Genomic DNA, 20945 nt, shown 5'->3' on the forward strand with positions numbered 1-20945 from the left:
GTTTGTGTTGTTCGAGCTAAGCGCGACGAAAAGTAAAAATGGACGGTCAATAGTTATCCTTGTAGAAGTGGATTATTTATTTTTTTCGTTTAAATATAGATATTGTCGTCAAACTGGGTGCCAAAACGGTCGAACGTTTCTTAAACCTAGCGGACGACAGCTTCGTCGAAGATGTCAGCGACGACCTAAAATGTTTTCTTGCCGAAAAAAAGGTGAACAGGTAAATAGTTCCAATAATATATTAATAACAGGTTAATGAACTCGCAATTTTGCTAACGTGCGGATACGTGTTCTATATTACAATAAGTGGCTGACTGCCTCGTACATTACGGGAATTTCAAGGTTATGCCTGCCGCGCTCGCTGTGTAGGATGTATTGTAAACCATACGAGCGAATAGACCGAGGTTTGCGTGATACCTTGGACATTAACGAGTTTAAATGACGAAAATCAGAAGTAGCGACTGCACTGGCTCGCTCATAATTATCGCGAACAGGTTTCGATTCCTGCTTTGAAATAACATGTTTCATAAAATAAAATGCATGTTAAATTGGCTCAACCCTAGCTGTAACTGTACATAAATTTACCAAGATATATATGCCATGTGTTGGTTTTGTTTGTACTGATAGAGGTCATGATTGTAATCATCATACAAATGGTCCAATTACTGTCTAATAATTGAATGAATATCATCCAATACTAGCAATTTGCAAGATAGTATTATTAAATCGCACAGAATATAGGTAGCAGCCAAATGATACTCCTACTAGATTGTGGATCACTGATTATAAAATATGGTAAACACAGGTAATATCACCTATACACCACAAAAAACACAAGATCACTTAAAATAATATCTAGAATTCTAAATAATAATTATAAAATGAAACTAATGATACTGTAGGTACATTTAATAACAAATGTATGTAAATTCTCCTAAGTTTAAATAATTGGCTAAAGCCCTGCAAGGTATCCTACTGAGTGCTTCTAAACTACAGAAATGTAACTATTTGTAGTTAAGTTTATTTAGGCTAGCATCCATCTAATAAGCATGTATTCTGAAACTTTTCATTGCCTTGATTATGGTCACCACAGACCGCATGCTGCATGACTGGTGAGACATGATCAATACTTAAGGAGAGTACTCTGTACTCGATTCTCATTATAATTATGTAATAAAATTAGGTACTTAATTTTTGACCAAATTTCCCTTTAAATAAATGAATCATGGACACTTAGTAAATTACTATGCAACCAGCGCGGGTGAGTGTGACCCGCGCCGCGCGCTACCCCTCCCGCGCGCAGTGTCCATGCGTTGGGTAAATAATTATTTAACTTTAAGCTACATTTACTCAGTGATCAATTGATATTATTTTTCTCAACTAATATAATAACCAAATATCACATCCTCCAGTATTGAACATGTCTCACCAGTCATGCTGTAGAAGAATACACAAATAAAGCAACAGATTAACAATTATTTTGTTAATCTGTTTTTGTTCCTTAAATCTGTCAATATTTTAGAAATCACCTCATGTGATCTTTTTTTAAATATTAAAAACAAGGTTAGTAGATAGAAAATTAGAAAGACTAGATGCAAGTATAATCCAAATTCTATTATAAATGTAGTATGTGAGGACTAAGTTTTACAATGTTGCAGTGTCCTCGTGTTTCCGCCTGTGAGTAACTACCGCCGGTTCCTGATCCACCGCTGTGTGGAAGAGCTCGCCAGGCCCGACATCACCACCTTCTCCATCGGAGTCAGCGACGAAAGGAGAACAGTCGTGTGCTACCGGGATAAATTACTAAGGTATGCTCATTGCTCATAATATTATTGTCTTGACATTTAGACATTGAGACACTGAAGTGCAGAGGCTCTCAAACTTTGTGAGTGCTCAACCCACTTCTTAAAAAGAAGTGTCATTTTGTCTGACCCCAAAAATGTTTTGTCTTTGAATGGATTGCCTCCATGCTGGTGTCTAAATGGCTCGTGGATTGAGGCCTTTGCGGAGCCTTCGAGGAGCACACTTTGAGAATAGCTGCTGTAGAGCTCTAAAAATCGTCGAAAATGCGAAAAATGTATTCTACTGCTTTGTAGTTACACCGCTGACGAAAGAGTAAATACTAGCTTACAACACGCTTTACACTTGAATAGTTTTTTAAACAGTTAAGTTTCGTTGTAGCTGCATTTAGGTGGCTTCAAATAAAAATAAATCTTGTAACAATTTTTATAAGTAGTAAGTACTCTCGTGTTCATACTTAGAGTAAAGCAAAAAGTAGAGACAGAGTTTTCCTAATAAACTAAGGCCGGTCAAACTACGCCTCGCGGTTTTAAACATTCAGACATTGTTACGCACACATGTGTAACAAAATTACACCTATGAACACGACATCGCGTCTCCTTGAAAATTTAGAACATAACACTGTACTTTATATTTTATATAAGCCCGGCCGCACATTATCCGAATTTCTGATCAGAAAAATTCGGACGCTCCGCCCCGCTCATACATTTTGACACGTCAGAAATTCTGATAGTGTGCAGGGTCTACAACAAAATGTATGAACAGAGTGCGTTCCGGTGGGCGTCCGAATTTTTCTGATCAAAAATTTCGGATAATGTGCGGCCGGGCTAAAGATATTACGGTTATGTTACATTAATCAAGACTCTTGATTCAAAATTTTAAACAACTACCGAATCAATTCAGTAGATTTGGCCTAAGGTACAAAGTTTCCCGTCTAGTGGCAATATTAAGCGCAAAGGTTTTATAAGGGGCACACTATAGTGTCGCCAGTCGCTTTATATTTTCTTTTATTATTTTTATTTATAGTATACTAGCTGTCCCACTGAACTTTGTGTCACTTTAAAACCATCCCTGGACTTCTACGAATATTTTAAGACTAAAATCAGCCCAATCCGTCCAGCCGTTTTCGAGTTTTAGCGCGACTAACACATTTGAAAATCCATTTTTATACATATAGATTATATGCGTCCGCCCGAACCAGGCTTAAAGATTTGCGCTGACTTTAAGTTCAACTATCGAGATCAAATTTTTACCAGATAGTTTTTTTCCGTATTATAATGACGTTTTATATTCCAGTGATGAAGCTTGCGCTCGACCAGCCATGGGCTTGACTAAGGAGAGAGATGAAGAGAATATCCCACAGAATGGTGAGTTTCTACTGTATAGAATAATTCAGCATTAAAATTAACGTTGCCATAAAAAATCCAAGTTGCGGCGTTAGGGGAGGGCGACTGCCCAGGGCGCTGGATAAAAAAGGGCGCTAAAGGCAAACAAAAGGGGCGCCAATTTTTTTTTAGCACTATGAGCACTTTGGGCGCCGAAGAAATCTCGCCCAAGGCTCTCGCTGGTAGTGCTAAAAGTTTAAACCTGCCATGCGCGTATCGTCTCTGTCTCTATGTTTGAAGGGGCATGCCGCATGGCAGTCTTTAATACCAACTGCTCATTCGCTACCATAGTTTAATGCCTGTTTTCATCAACGGTCTCCTAACGCAAAGGGACCTATCAGACAGAGAGCGGCCACGTGTTCAAGCGTTCTGCGTTCGCATTTTGCGTTCCAGCAGTCAGTCACACAGGAGGAGTTTTGACGCGGTCAGAACGCCCCCAGTGTGAGTATCTCTATGTAACGTAATACAACACAAAGAACGGAAAACTGATTGCTTGCACGCTTGACCGCGTGACCGCTCTCTGTCTGATAGGTCCCTAAGTGTTCCCTAGCGATCTTTGCGGGTCAAATATCTCTTAAAACAAACACATTAAAAAAAAGTAATGTTTTGCTAAAGTTCTTACGCCCTAACGGCGAACGTGACACACAAAAATTCGTGAAATCTTGAAGGATAATATTATGTACCCTTAATGGCCGCTAGGGGACCACTTAGCGTTTAGACAACTAGCCTTTAGGAGGCGGTTGGTGATTATTTTTAACAAAAAATTAAAACCGACTTCCAAGGTAAAAACAATAATAACATCCTTATAATATGAACTAAAAAAAAAGTACCAGAGACACTTAGCTAAATCTTCAGTCTGCCAGAATATTTGAAACTTTTTTAACTGGCACCGACTTCAAAATGATGAAGATTGAGTACAGAAATAGTTGAGTTTTAGCCGAATTCGGAAAAAGGTACTATTAGATAGGAAAAATTATTTAATACTTTTTAGTTCATATTATAAGGATGTTATTATTGTTTTTACCTTGGAAGTCGGTTTTAATTTTTTGTTAAAAATAATAATTTCACTCTTTTTAGTTACCTAGTAAACTATTGCGTACTATACGTAGAAAAATACAGCTGCATATTATTCTACGTAGCATATGCTTTCAGTTCTTAAAACAGCGCCGAAACCCCCAAACTTGTATCTATAAGGAATCCGGAGTTCTCTTAGTATCTTCGGAACCATAGTATACCTCGTTGCGAAATCTTGCGTTTTGGTAGCATATGCTTAGGATGCTTCTCATAAAACCAAAATCACCATATGTTTCCATATAAATTTCGAGGAGTTCCCTCGATTACTCATGGATCCCATCATCAGGTCACCACTTTTGTGAACATGGTACCAAATTGGAGTGAAACCTAATACAACAAAACAAAAATTTCGAAAATCGGTTCACAAACGGCGGAGTAATCGTTGAACATACAAAAATAAAAAAAATCTCCACAGCCGAACATATAACCTCCTCCTTTTTGGAAGTCGGTTAAAAACAGGCATTGAAGTCTGCCTCTTTGTACCTAAAATCAAAAATCTGTCAGTCTATTCCACTTCAGATAAGCCTGCTGATATTAGGAATACTTTAGAGTTTAGTACTAATTAACTAAACGAATTTTTTTGTCATTAAGGTTTACTAATATTGTATTTTGATACTGGAATATTTGAGAATTGTCCTTATTGATTGTAGGCGATGAGTTAGTACTTAGTAGTCAGATGAATTAAAAAAAAAAAACAATTATTTCTCCGTCGCGTGGGGGATAAAGTAATTATAGACTCTATAATATCATACTCACTTGACACGTGCGCTACAGTTTAATTCTGGTACCTAATAAAATATTTACACTTCGTACTTACTTACTATAGTTTGTGCGTTTTATGATGATATGCCGTATGCGTGACACATTATAATTGACAATAGTAGGTAAGTTGCCTAACAAAAATTATTCGATAATTTAAAAATATCGAATCACTTCGTGAAGGAATTGCAATCGAAATTATAGATTAATTCGTACTGACATTTCAGTGGTGCCGGCGATTTAAGATGGCCGCCCTTTTTAATCGATTTGATTTCGATTCAACAGAGTCAATCTCTATTGACATAAGTTCCGTTTCATGCATCTGAAATTTTTCAAATGTTTTCGTAACAATAATTTTGTACTCCTATTTCACAGTTAATATTTATAATTTTATATTAATAAGTTAGCATTTAGCAACTTTTTATTTTTATTCATTAACAATTATAGGAAACATTTGTTTTTGTAGATGGAATATAATTTATTACATTTTGACTTTTTTGTTTTCTTGTAAAAAAAACCCGTAGCAAGGAATATGAAAACTGTCACCCATATCATCTTAAAACGCACAAACTATAATCCACGCTGCTGTTTTTGTTCGACAAATGACTTTTCTAAAGTATCAGAACAGGACAACAATTACATGAATTCTTGTTAGCGTGGAGTAATTCATATTTTAAAAACATTTTAAATGCACGATGTGGTTGTGAAACCCTTAAATATGGTAAGTATTTTGCATACAGACTTGCATGCAGACTTTTTATTTAAAAATAAAGGGGCAAACGAGTAAACGGTCAAAAGCAACTTTCGTCGCCCATGGACACTCGCAACATTAGAAGAGTTGCAGGTACGTTGCCGCCTGCCGGCCTTAGGGCTTAGACTATAGAAGATATTAAGGGGGTGACAGACGTGCGAGTAAGTACGCGGACTTATGGCTCGACGATCTTAATCGCCTGTGTGTCAGCAAAGAGCCGCGAGCCGCGAGCCTGGGGCATGGTAATCCAGATTCCAGTGTGAGCGATTCTCGTGTGTCACCGACGCGAGCCGAGTAAGTTCGCGAACTTAAAACCCGCGTACTTTAACGCCGGTATAAATAGTCAGTAGGTACTCAAGATGCATCTCGGTCTCAAAACGCGGTTCGGCTCTATGATTGGTCGAAATTTTGACTGCCAACCAATCACAGAGCCTGAACCGTGTCTTGAGACCGAGATGCATCTTGAACTTACTGACTGTTTATACCGGCCTAAGTTCGTAAGTCTATCAAGCACTTTACGGTCTAAATGAGATTTCAGATTACACATCTACATTAGTTTTATATGGTTCTATCTTCGCGCTATTTTGTCTATTACCCATTACCCACCTGGATACTTAGCCAGGTTAACGACAACCGCACATGCGATCCAGAAGTTTCTCCGGCCAGTAATTATAAAGTCGCGCGCTACTTGCTGCGTGTGCGACGTAGCCAATTTGTTTTAGTTTTTATACTTATTATAAATTGTAATAGATGGGTTTTTGTTAATGTTGGGTTGTAAAACAGTTGTAAGTTGACTTGGGTATACTGAATATCATAGCCGATTGATAGTAAAATTCAAGTTTTAGAATTCAAACTCATCATTTATACTTACAAACCCGTTATTTTTAACGAACGAATCGAAACGAATATCAAAGAGAATAAGTTACCTAGGCTGGCCGCGCATATACACGTTGTCCGTATTCTATTTCAGAATTTCCGAATGCATGGAATCAGTAGAAAATACATCTGACGCACACCGCACACGTTTGCTTTTTTCCGAACGGAACGAATTCTGAACGTTCGTTTTAAGGGCCAACCCACACGTACCACAGTCCACAACCACACCATGCGGTCGGGCGTATATTTCGTATTGTAAATGAACTGGACCACTCACACGTACCTACCACATTTTGCAGTCGTTGTCGACCACTTGTAAAATACCGACCACATCGCAACCACGGCCGACCACGTCTCAACCACGTCGCAACCACAACATTGCGTCGATGCAACGACAGTGCGCGCACACCGCCCGGGCGCTCTTCCCCCCCTCCGTTTCATTGACTTTCGTACGTAACCACATCGCAACCACTGGCGACAAGTGACAGCGCAACCACGTCGGCATTTTGTCGGTACCACAACGCAACTACAAAAAGCTGCAGCGACACCATTCACACGTAACCACTGCTCGACGACATTTTGTCGTTGCGATGTCGTGTCACGTTTGGTTGTGTTACGTGACACGTGTGGGTTGGCCCTAAATGCAAGGAGGCGCGATCGCGCGTGAAAAAGAAAACGAACGTTTGCGCTAGTCTCACGGAATTCCAAATCGTATTTTGCACATTAGGAAATCGAATACGGAAAACGTGTGTAATGTGTATGATACGTTCAGCAGTGGACGGCAACAGGCTGATGATGATTATTATTATTATTAAATAATTAAAAATAATTTACTGTGCAATCAACTGAATCAAGTCTCATACCTAATAAGTAATATGTAATTTAAAACTAATATTTTTTAATCACAATTTAGAAACCAGTAAATGAAGTTAAACTTGAATCGGGAGTTAGATCACTATTACGCTACCACTGTGTAACTATTATGTGTTGTTACACTCAATTTACATACCGCGATTGTTGCTGACTTTTTAAATAAGTATGTTTAGAAACATCGAATATCCAAAGAGTACATACAGCCTATCAAGGAAGAGTAGACGCTGAGTTTAATTTTCTAAACGACAGACTGCTGGTTGTTTAACCGACTTCAAAAAGGAGGAGGTTAAATGTTAGTCTTTATTTTTTTGCCACGTATTTCCATAGACAACGTTTGTACACTTCAAAAATTTTTCTTGCGCCTAAATTCGTTTATGGTGCGAAAATCGTCCATTTTTTGCAGCAGTAACTATCCTATGACTAGGGTTACACACTACACAGTACACTGTCAGTCTGGCATCAGTTTAGTCTATCAGTCTCGGACTAACACTAGAATGATAGCCGGAAGGCGGAAAGTACATTGAATAAAATAAAACTCGGCCAAGTGCGAGTCGGACTCGCGCACGTCGGGTTCCGTACCGTTATAGAGGAAAAACAGGCCAAAATTGTGTTTTTGTATGGGAGCCCCCCTTAATTTTTTATTTTGTTTTAATATTATAATTTTAAATATTAAAGTACACATATAATAAAGTAATTTGTGAAAAATTCAAGTACCGTAGTTATTGCCATTATTGATATAGAGCAAAAAAGGCCGAAAAAATCAGGTTTGTTGTATGGGAGCCCCTCTTAAATATTTATATTATTTTATTTTCAGTATTTGTTTTTATAGCGGCAACAGAAATAGACAATCTGTCCAAATTTCAGAAGTCTAGCTATAGCGGTTCTTGAGTTACAGCCTGGAGACAGACAGGACTGTTGATATTAAAGAAAATATTAATGATTCTCATACTTGCGAAGTGCGAAAATAAAAATACAAATGGGTTGCTACTTGCTTTGATCGTCGGTGAGTGGTGACTGGTGACCCACTTCCTTCCCGCGGCTTCTGTTCACGCATGACTCACAATTTTTATATCAGAGCATACGCTCATAAATAATGAAGCTCATTAATGGCTTAAAAAAACTCTACACTGCCTATACAGATTTGAAGACGCGAGTGGAAAAACCAGGTAAGTAACAGTAAAAATTGTCTTTTTTGCATAAATGGCTTTAGGACCAGAAAAATTATTTGAAATAAAAAACTGGACTTGATGTGTAGCCAGATTTAGCCAGGTGATGAAGTAGATAAGATATAAGGTTTGTTCAAATTACATGGGAAAATATGAGTAACTAGCTGTCCCGGTGAACTTCGTGTCACTTTAAAATCTTCCCTGGACTTCTACGAATATTTTAAGACTAAAATTAGCCCAATCCGTTCAGTCGTCTTCGAGTTTTAGCGTTGAAAATCCATTTTTATATATAAGATATAAGATAAGTTATAGATTGTCCGTACCTATGTTATGAAATGTTAGTTATTTTGTTCTTCCGCTTACGTCTTTATTTATAGTCAGTAGTCCTGTACAATGTTTTGCTGTGATGATAAGTTAGACAAGTGGACAGAAAAGAAATATGTACAGTAGATGTTTTCACTTGCAGGTTGGAAATAATATATAATAACAAATAACACAACTGATATTTTCAGTTAAAAGTAAAATATTCAGGCCGAAATGCAAACCAATGAAAAATAATTGACGTAAGAAATGAATGGATCCAAATCGTCAAAGGAACAAACATACAAAGATCCGCCGTCAAAAGATTTTGCGTTCTTTGCCGTGTCGACCTAAATGTGGAAAATAAATTGCAACGAAATTCTTAAAGACCTTCATAAATTATTTCGTTACTGAGGCTTATTCTTAGCGTTGACGACCTGAATTAAAAAAAAATTCAACATCTACAAGACTCAAACACCTTCAGAACATTTAAGTCCAAATGGTTATACTGCAGTATTGAATAGATAAAACACATATAGCCGCTATATAAATTTAAATTAAAGAGTTTTAAACAAACCCCGATTCGAAACTCTAGTGTCAGGCATCAGAATGCAGAATATTCATCATAAATTATCAGAATCACTGGCATAGGCGTACCCAGGTTCCAGGTGGGCCAGGGGGGGCGGCAAATTACCCAGGTTCTGGGCCAGGGGGGGGGGGGGGGCAAATCAGATTTTTCATAAGATAGGTGTTTATAAAGAATTAAAAAAAATTAAGGTTTTCGTTTTCTTAATTTTTATACATAAAAGTACTAGATAATATACTTAGTAGGGACGTCAACATGATCCAGGGGGGATAGCCCCCCCCCCCCCCCCCCCCCCCCCCCCTCGGTACGGCCATGGCCACGAATACACAGTACACACACAGGCAGACAGACAGACACTTCAAAGCTATTAGGGTCAATTCAAACCGCAACGCGACGCGTACATGCATATTTTGTTTTGTATTGAATTGACAGATTTCAATTGCGTGAGACGTCTTGCGAATCTGTCAAATCCATACAAATTTAGAAATGCATCTACGCGTCGCGATACGGTCTGAATTGACCCATACACCCCTATTTTGATCGGAGGTAAAAGCCCTACCTCACTTAAGATTCCCAAGGAGTGTAACCTCCTGACCTGGCAGGACTCGGCCGTGACCCACTCGAGTTTCGGCGTTACTCAATACTCAATAGTGACTGGCCGTCCTTCACAATGTTGAATTCCAATGACATAACCGTGTTGCAAAGCCGACATTATGACCAACTGTCGGATCTGGGCCAGTGAAAGTGGCACGCCCGCTGGCCGGCGGGCGTGTAGCTTGGAGTTGGGTTTATCCAGCACCTTGGACCACCATAGCATAGTAAAAGGAGGGGAAGTAAGTTATCTTCATACAAAGGCACCGCGCGCGGCTTGTATGTGTGCGCCATAGTATCAATGCGTCGCCACTCGCCACGTACGGCACACAACAAAATCTCGGCGGTACCAGCCTAGTAAAACTGGCCGATAGCACCTACGCTTGGGCTATTATTGTTAACTCCGTTGCGCCAAAATTCCTATATCGCGTGGGAATCGCCGTATCTGCATACCGAATTTCATCGAAATCTGTCCAGCGGTTTAATCGTGAAGAGTTAAAGGACAGACAGACATACTTTCGCATTTCTAATATTAGTAAGGAAGTAAGGATAGTGTTTGGGGTCCCATTCCTCGATAAAGGTCACCTCTCTTTCCTTCCACACGTCTCTATCCTCTTTATTATTATGAGTTATGACTCAGGTCTCTCCCAAACGTTCTCTTTGAATTCATTCTGCAATCTCGTTCATCATTATTATTAATTATAAAGCAGGGTTCCTAAGCTGTGCGCCGCGGAAAGGCAAGAGGGGCGCCCTGAGTCGTCCCTCCATCATCATCCAAAACCACAAATATTATAGAATAAAAATATAATATTAATTACAATGTAAAGCCGGTAGATGCCGAATCATTAAATATGTTTATTTATCTATCTTTCTGATTTAGCACTGTTAGCTGGGTGGAGTAGGACGTCGTAACAAAATATTGTGACGTGCAACTGCGCCGCAGGCTGTTTGGGAACCCCTGTTATAAAGTCATTCAAATTGAATTCAGAATGAAAAAGTAATACTTAAAGCAATGTTTAAAAAAAATCTTTCGAGTTTGAAATGTATTTTTGGGTGCCATCCAAAACGTGAAGCTTCTAGGTTATATAGCGGTAATTTCGGCTGTATTAATAATCCTGCCAGATTCTCAATTCCAGTTTTATTGAAAGATTTGGTATCTGTTTTACCTAAAGATAGCGCAACACGTAACAATGTAAATAATGAACTGTCGATAATATAAGGTGTCGATTTTATGTAAATGATTTGCATTTATAAAATCGGTCCTAAGGTATATGAATTTGTCATCAATGATGATAATAACATTAGCATATTCGTAAATCATCGTCACAATAGTCTAAAGCCTAAACTCTACACAAATATATTTTCGGTTCACGAAATACACACTAAGGTCGGTCTAACAACGCTCCTCGCTATGTAATCATTTGTTTACGCACATAAATATAACGAAACTACGTCGATACACATGCATACATTGAAAGACTGGCGTGGCCTGCAGTGGGCCACAATTGTGGGCCATTGTGTACTGGCTACTTTAAATAATCGGCCAAGTGCGAGTCAGTCTAGCGCACGAAGGGTTCCGTACCATTGTATAGCAATATTAGGCCAAAATTGTGTTTTTTGTATGGGAGCCCCCCTTAATTTTTTTATTTTATTTTAATATTATTATTAAATATTTAGTACACATATAACTAAGTACTTTGAGATAATTTAAGTAAGTACCTACCTGTTGCCATTATTGATTTAGAGCAAAAAAGGCTAAAAAAAAGCACGTTTGTTGTATGGGAGCCCCCCTTAAATATTAATTTTATTTTGTTTTTAGTATTTGTTGTTATAGCGGCAATAGATATACATAATTTGTGAAAATTTAAAGCTAGTACCGTTCTCGAGTTACAGCCTGGAGACAGACAGACAACGAAGTCTTAGGTCCCGTTTTTACCCTTTGGGTACGGAACCCTAAAAAGCCAGCCACCGTTTCTGTTTCACAAAGCTTTGTAAACTTTTCCACGCAATTTTAGTTCCAAAGCTCCAGATAAGCTACAAAACTTTATTTTAAACTAGATGATGCCCGCAACTCCGTTGCGCCAACATTAGTTTATCGCGCGGAAACCGTACCTTTTTTCGGGTTAAAAAGTATCCTATGTCCTTTCCCGGGATTCAAAGCATCTCCATACCAAACAGCAAAATCGGTTTAGCGGTTTGGGCGTAAAGAGGTAACAGACAGACAGACAGACAAATAGACAGACACACTTTTGCATTTATAATATTAGTATGGATGACATTTGAATATAGTTTTGGGCTTCCTTTCGTACTTTGGTGCAAAAGTTTTAAATGATTCTTCCTGTTGTTGGAAGGAAGGTTGCTTTGTTCTAGAATGTTGTCCGTTACATAAGAACCCTTCTATCTCAACACATTGTGTAACAAACCCCAGTTGCGCTATTACAAAAGATAGGGAATTGATAATGGATGAGGAAATTGATAGGGTCAATCACAACACCATGTATTATCTGCAAATAGCTTTAGACCCGACAGTGGCGTAACTATAGGGTGGCAGGGCTGGCAAAACGACACGGGCCCCCGACCCAAAAGCTGGCCCAAGAGGCCAAGAGGTCAGAATTTTTTTATAAATTGTTTTATTATCAACGTGACGATTTTTACTGATAGAGCCCCGTCAATTTGCCACGGGCTCCGGATGTCATAGTTACGCAATTGAAACCAGACTAATAAACTAGGCTAGAATTAGATTTAAAGTGGGAATTTATGATAAGACCACAGCAACCAATTAAAGATCTCAGAAACAAACTCTATCTGGATATCGGGTGTTCCCACAGAAATAAAATCTTGATATACAGTGTGTAACAAAAATAAGTGATAATACTTTAGGGTGTGTACGTGTTCCTTGTAGAGAGTTCACTGTGAAAGTAGCAGCGCTGAAAGACTAAAATTTTTTTTCACTTTTGTATGGGCAAGGGCCCGAGCGTCACAAGTTTTCCCATACAAAAGTGAAAAAAAATTTTGGTCTTTCAGCGCTGCTACTTTCACAGTGAACTCACTACAAGAAACACGTACACACCCTAAAGTATTATCACTTATTTTTGTTACACCCTGTATAATACGTGGGAGAGCCATGCTTCGGCACAAATGGGCCGGCTCGACCGGAGAAATACCACGTTCTCACAGAAAACCGGCGTGAAACAGCGTTTGCGCTGTGTTTCGCCGAGTGAGTGAGTTTACCGGAGACCCAATCCCCTACCCTATTCCCTTCCCTACCCTCCCCTATTCCCTTCCCTTCCCTACCCTCCCCTATTACCCTATTCCCTCTTTAAAGGCCGGCAACGCACTTGCAGCTCTTCTGATGCTGCGAGTGTCCATGGGCGACGGAAGTTGCTTTCCATCAGGTGACCCGTTTGCTCGTTTGCCCCCTTATTTCATAAAAAAAAAAATAAGTTGCATACAAACCCAAAAATTCAACCTGGTAAGCCGTGCATGCCGCCAAAACAAAATTTGCTCAACGTTATTTAGACTGTGCCAAATTGACTAACCCTAAAAAGTTAATAGCTTGTTTATTGTGCCTTCTCTTTCATTGATCAGAAGAACGAAAGAAGTATCAAAATACTCATTTAATCTCCATTTAACCATTTAACTGTAACAGAAGGCAACTTCTGTTAAGTAAAATAAGCAATACCAATTTGACATGCTTATTTTATTCATTCAAAGATTTAATGAATACCTCTTTAGCATTTGATTCTAGTAAAATAACTGGAGGCAAAGCATAAGGCTGCCTTCGCATGAAGTCACCAGGAGTGCGGCAGCAGCGCGACTTCTATACCAAAGAGTGTCGCGCGCCTGTCGCGCTTCTCTTTTTATTAACCGACTTCCAAAAAACGAGGAGGTTATATATTCGGCTGTGGATATATTTTTTTTTAGTACCGAAGTCGCGCTGCTGGCGACCTAATGTGAAGACACCCTAACATTTTAACAAACGATTAACATCAACCGCTCATGGTGAAATTTTGACAAAACCGTTTAAAATATCATTAATAGTAATGACTTAGATGAGTCTTTTGACAAATATGATGGAGCAAATGAGTTGAAAACTAAGAGTTTCCTTGTGTTGCATCAGTGAGCGTTCTCTAGCTAGTAGCTATGTAACAGTGATCACGACTATTGCATTTCGAAACACACTTGAGACTGAAACTTTGTTGCAAACCAGTATCAAAATGGTTCCGAATGAGGACACATTTTTTTTTGGAGCAAAAGTTGAAGCAGAGTAGACAGAATGATAGAGTATGCCGACTTAGAACTGATGTTGAAATTTTTAAATTTGACGTATTATGACGAAAATCGTCGCTAGGGTTGCTAACTTGTTACATACGAATTTAAAACTATGACATATTCGATGGACGTGTTCCTCTTTGGTCGTATTGTTGTTTGTGTTTTGGCACATGCGATTAAAATTGTCAGAATCCAATTTTGAAAACTTTATTTTTAATATTTAAAAATTGATTATATCAGCCAGCGCGAGGCACATTCCGTTCATAATCCTAGTGAAACCCGACGAATTTGACAGATATTGAAACCTGTCCGTCTCTTTGCAGTCGAACTACTGGTCGTTATGTCTATTGTGGTTGAAGTTTGATCGCGTTACGGAATATTCTGGACTGAGGTTTGATGTTATTTGTGGGGAATGCATACTTCCTGGATACTTTAAATGCGAAAGTGTGTCTGTCTGTCTGTCTGTGTACCTCTTCACGCCCAAACAGCTGAAGCGATTTTGCTGAAAGGTATGGTATGGTACTTTGATGATAAGAACGTGATGGATTTATCAGTTTCGCATAAATCTGTCCTAAACTGCTGTCGACAAGTGCCTTTCGTCTGTAAGGGTCAATTCAGACCGCAACGCGACGAGGCGAGGCGGCATTTTGTATGGAGATTTGACAGATTTCAATTGCGTGAAACATGTTGCGAATCTGTCAAATCCATATTAATTTAGAAATGCATCTACGCGTCACGTTGCTGTATGAATCAACCCTAAGACCGCGTTCACCACTAAAAAGTCATCAAGGGTCGTATATCCTTGTTTTGAGGGCACATCTTTAACCATCTCTCCTAGCATTGAAATACTTGGCGTTAACATATCAAGCGAAGTCCAGTTTCGATGCCATCTAGAGGGCAAGGCCAAGTTAGCCTCGAAGAAGCTTGGTGTTCTGAACAGGGCGAGACAATTCTTCAGTCCGTACCAGCGCCTACAACTCTACAAGGCGCAGGTTCGGCCTCATATGGAATATTGTTCTCATCTCTGGGCAGGGGCGCCAAAATACCAACTGCTCCCTCTGGATCGTATCCAACGAAGGGCCGCTCGAATTGTTGACTGCCATAGTGTTTCAAACAGCTTGGACCCCTTGGAATTACGCCGAGATGTAGCTTCACTCTGCATCCTCTATCGGTTGTATCGGGGAGTGCTCTGAGGAATTGTTCGGAATCATACCACCAGCAACTTTTCGCCGTCGTCCCACGCGAAAAATATACCATCCTCATCAGTCATCACCTTGATGAGTGGCAGTCTTCCACCGTGCGTTTCTCGCGTAACTTTCTGCCGCGCACTCTAAAACTCTGGAACAAACTGCCACCAGCAGTATTTCCGGACCTATACGACCTGCAAACCTTCAAGAAAAGAGCGTATTCCCTCTTAAAAGGCCGGCAACGCACCTGCAGTTTTTCTGATGTTGCGAGTGTCCATGGGCGACGCTAATTGCTTTCCATCAGGCGACCCGTTTGCTCGTTTGCTCCCTTATTTCATAAAAAAGAAGCCTTAAGATTACAGACTGATTTATGCAAAACCGGATAATAAATATGGATTTCCTCCATTACCTTCTTATATAATCAAAGTAATTACTTCCAAAAAAGCCTTTGCCGCTCCTAATGAATTACCATAAAAAGTATGCCTCCGTTGTCTATGCCATAGACTCTATGTCTCTATGTTAAGGGGGCGACTAAACCTAAAGTGTCGATTTTATAATTCATTTTTATACTTGAAAATAAGACCCGAATTGTTTCATTTTCTAAAATTAGATACTACATTATATTTCCGAGAATTCGATCTGAGCAAAAAAACGATATCTTAAAATTTTCTCGATAGAAAAAAATCACAAAGATGCATCTAATTTTCACGAATTTTTCATTTATAGCCATAACTGTGCATTGATCTAAGTTAATATTTTAACACATTGTATAAAATTCTGTCATTGAGAGATCGACCTAGCGGATTTAAATGTTGTATATTTATCGAGTTATTGAGAAAAAACTAGTTTGGCGATGAATCCGCGTCATTCTTTTTCACCTGACATATGAAAGACGGGCGTGAGTGTGAAGAGAGAAGGACGATGTTTGATTTTTGGGGTTAGTCGCCCTCTTAATATCATTTGCCATCTGAATTTGTATGTCAACACAGATATTCTTCCGCACTCAGAGTTTGTGAATTTGATAAAGGTCGTATCCACCCGCTGCGCCCTGGTTTACGACAAATTGAAGACATGAGTGGATAAAGTTGGTAACTCACATTTTCCAGCATGAGAGAAATTATTTATTTTTTCCCTTATAATTTATAACTTACCTTTTTCATCATCTAGCTAATATCTATATAGAGTCAAATTTTTTGATTTCAAATTATTTTCCCGGTCCTAAAGCCTCCATTTACGCAAAAAACGACAGATTCCAAATTGTCATTTACTTACCCACTTCGTCCCACCCATATCTTGGTTGACCTTTCTTACGTTGTGTAAGAGCGGCATAATCGTAAAAGGTTATCCTGACGTTTGGTTGATTAAACTTAATGCTAAGCGTTTGCATGCAGATAGGATGCTCTTATAAAAGGAAAACATAATTTGTGAAAAAAAAATGATTTTCGAGTACTAGAATCAAGTTTATGAATGAATTATGTCAGGGAGAAGAAGGGCATGAGTTCCTGTAGACAGTTTTGTAACGTTATTGAACATAAAACGTAGGAAAACACAATTTGTGAAATAAATTGATTTTCGAGTACTTACTAGAATGAAGTCTGTGAATGAATTATGTCAGGGACAAGGGGAGCATGAGTTCCTGTAGACAGTTTTTTAATGTTATTGAACATAAAACGTAGAAAAGGTTTAACGTCTACATCCTTATGTTTAACCAACATGAAACTCCGTCAATTTTGTAAACATTATCGAAAGCATGAAACTTAACATTGCTGTTTTATTACTTTGTAGCAAAAATCCTCTGTAAAATATTTGAGAAACAAATAAGATCAATAAAAACTAAAGAAGCTTTGATATTATGTACAAATTAAAATACGAATCAATTAATAAACAAATGATGAGATCCCACCATCAATTTAATCGAGCTAATGACATTTTGACGTATGCAGGTCAACGATGTTTTTGTAAATAGAACCAGAACCTTGTTGACATTATGCAATGTTCGCAGACGCGGCGGGGAGCAGGGCTGCGCGGGCGCACGAAAAGATCAGGTAAGTGCAACACTTCCTACTCTGTATACCTCATTTGCTATCGAGCCGTCCGCGAGTGCGGTTGTGTCTTGTGTATGTTATATTGTGATCCAGTGATACTCGATTGGATTGTTTAAGCCTTGATTCTGAGTCATATTGTGAGTAATTTCCCCACTTTTGGAAGGTTGAGAGCCTTGTGATGAATTGCCCTTTTTCGTTGCTTACAGAAAGGTGTTTATTAATGACGAAATGAGTTCGATTACTCGTTGATTCGTTGCCTTGTGAAGACTATAATCAAAGCTGTTTTGTAAGAATACAGATAATTTCAAGATTTGATAAAGAATCAGAAGATTTCTCATAAAATAGAGACGTTTAAACAACTATAAACTCTAATATCTATCCGTAGGACTGCTAGCAGAAGCTAATATGTTATGCGACGTTGTTCTTAGTTTATTTTAGTGTTCTTGATTGTTCACTGCATAATATATTGTTTTTTAAGACTGTATCTTAAAAAAAAACAACGTGGAAATCCTCATTCAATCGCAAAATAACTTCGTGTTACTTTATATGACTGATAAGGACTGGGTGTAACAATGTTATCAGAGTATTCCACAATGTTTTAGTTTTCTTGCGTAATTTATGTTTTCGTGGATTGTCAAGTTCATTGTTAGTTATCACATAATTATTTACCCTTATTTACTAATTTCCATGTAGAGTCAGCCGTTTCGAAGGTGTATCTGAGGCCTAAGCATCAAATTATGATTCCATAGCATAAGCGAGCTTTATATGAAAGTTTGCTTAAAGCTGTATAGATTGTTTTACTTATATATGTTGAAAGATTCAATAAGTTTTCAGCCAATATTATTATTACCTTTTTTGAAAACCATTGAACTTGTTAATTCACTTATCTCCATATTATACTTTTCCAAATATAAACCTAGTATCTAATCACTTTGACTAATTCTGGTTTAATCACTCCAATCTGATTGGTCATTAAAAACTTTAGTACATAGATTACATGTTTGTTTACAAAAACCATGTTTCTGCGTTCCTCGCGTAAGGCGTCTGACGGCTCGTTTTTATATAAGGGAGCAACTTATCTAATGTCCGTACTGGACTCCAGTTTTTATATTCCTGTGGAATTTTCCCACCTGTCTAACAAATTGTTCCGTCGTGTTACGGTTTTCAAGTTGTTTATATTGATTTTTCCTGTGCTTTCTTTGTAAACAACGCGAATAGTAACATCTAGGCCTGTCTTAGATTCTGCTTATGTTCAATACTCATTAGGTCTCTATTTGTATGTCTTTACAGTTATTTGAATGTTAAATATGTGCCATGTGCATTGTATTTCCTTTTATGTAGAGCCAATAGACAAATTCCCAGTGGAAAAAGAACATACATACATTTACAATTAGTTGAATGTTATGTGTCATGTGCATTACATTTCTTTTTGATATGTAGAGCCAATAGATAAATTCCCCGTGGAATAAGAACATAAATAACACAAGGATTAATTAGTGTTGAGACAGTTAAGTAACTAAAATTTTGTACCATCAAAATTGTATTTAATATTGCTAAAATAGTTGCAAACGAGCAAACGGGTCACCTGATGGAAAGCAACATCCGTCGCCCATGGACACTCGCAGCATCAGAAGAGCTGCAAGTGCGTTGCCGGCCTTTTAAGAGGGAAATGGGGTAATAGGGGAGGGAAGGGAAGGGAACAGGGGAAGGTAGGGAGGGGAAGGGAATAGGTTAGGGGATTGGGCCTCCGGTAAACTCACTCACTCGGCGAAACACAGCGCAAGCGCTGTTTCACGCCGGTTTTCTGTGAGAACATGGTATTTCTCCGGTCGAGCCGGCCCATTCGTGCCGAAGCATGGCTCTCCCACGTATAAAATCTTTTAGGTAATGTGAGTAGCAAGCAAATAAAACAAGTAAATAAAGATAAAAATATGCTAAACGATAAGTATAAAGTCCAATATTATTGCGACTAATATCAAATAATATGCAAATCGTCTCAAATGTTGATGACCTTCTACAGTATTGTAATTGTTGTAACGTATATGTTTTGCGTTAATGATATCAACACGAATTTTGTATTTTTCTCATTACCATGTTCATTCTTACGAGTATTGTCTTCAAATAAATTATTCAATATTTAAGGTAGATTTAAGGCATACCATTGTACAAAATTAACATTTCGATGTCTATTGGTTTAATTTTTGCTGCCTAACGTATTCTAATTTAGTTGCATGCAGCATGCCAATTGCTTATCCATGTTAAGGTAGAGTCAAATCAAATCAAAAATATTTATTTCCAAATAGGTTAACAAAGTTAACACTTTTGGAACGTCGTGTCTACATGAGGCCTACCACCGGTTCGGGAACTACCCCGCCTAGAAGAACCGGCGTAAGAAACTCGCACGGGGCCACCTTTTAACAAAAAAGTGGAAAATAACAAGAGTCTGCTCTGTACTAAACGTTCCAGATGATTTTAAGCACAAGTGTATAAAAAATCATCTGCAACGTTTAGTACATCTACCACGGTTGTAACTACAGCGACAAGCAAAGAAAACGTTTTCTAATGTCTAGATTTAAACACCTATACAATTTCTCCAAGTCTATCATCGTCAAGCTATGAACAATACACAGCTGGTATGAGGCAGCCACCTCGTGAGTCGTGCCATATATCCACTGCGCCGGAAATATTGTCTTGTTAAAATTCCATTGTCTTCATGTCTGTTTCAAGAATTTAAACAATAGTCTTTAGTGCTTATGTTAGATTTTCATGTTTGGAAAGATGGTATTTGCAGTTTGATTAAGGAAGGTTGTTTACTTTTAAATCAACCTTATAATATATTTTCTTAATAAAATAGTCAATTTGTGTTTTGTCAATGTTTGTACTAGATGCGTAGATTCGATGTAGACCGTAGTACATAGGGTTTTTACTTTTTGGAAAATTCTCCACTACTTCAAGTATCTCAAGGTATTTGCTCAAACATTGCATATTATAGAAGTTAGATACTTCAAGTAATTCAAAAGATTTGCGCAAAACATTGCATACTATCAATTATAATGACGATAAACATTGCAACATTCGTCGACGTAATCCTTTGAAAATAATTGCCTAGCAAAACGGGTGTCTTTGGTAACCTTTAATACATAACTGTGCATAATCCTACATACTCGAATACAAACATTATTAATCGGGTAACAGCCATCTTGATTTGTAGAATGCAATAAATTGAATTACATAATGGCTCTAAACACGAGAGCAACAAACTTAGAATGCACGGCGCGGT

At 38.2% G+C, this 20945-nt stretch overlaps 1 protein-coding gene across 2 annotated transcripts in view; it reads left to right on the forward strand.

The window, feature by feature from the left end:
* The window catches only part of LOC121736270 (R3H and coiled-coil domain-containing protein 1), a 38521-nt gene continuing 17576 nt past the window's right edge, over window positions 1–20945 (forward strand). For both annotated transcript variants that reach the window (XM_042127361.1, XM_042127360.1), the window contains exons 1-4: window positions 1–220; window positions 1659–1808; window positions 3097–3167; window positions 17623–17665. In XM_042127361.1, coding sequence (XP_041983295.1) covers window positions 3122–3167; window positions 17623–17665 — 89 coding nt within the window. In that variant the 5' untranslated portion in view covers window positions 1–220; window positions 1659–1808; window positions 3097–3121. The remainder of the gene's footprint in view (window positions 221–1658; window positions 1809–3096; window positions 3168–17622; window positions 17666–20945) is intronic.

This window comes from Aricia agestis, chromosome 18, assembly GCF_905147365.1.
Source record: "Aricia agestis chromosome 18, ilAriAges1.1, whole genome shotgun sequence".
Taxonomy (NCBI): domain Eukaryota; kingdom Metazoa; phylum Arthropoda; class Insecta; order Lepidoptera; family Lycaenidae; genus Aricia; species Aricia agestis.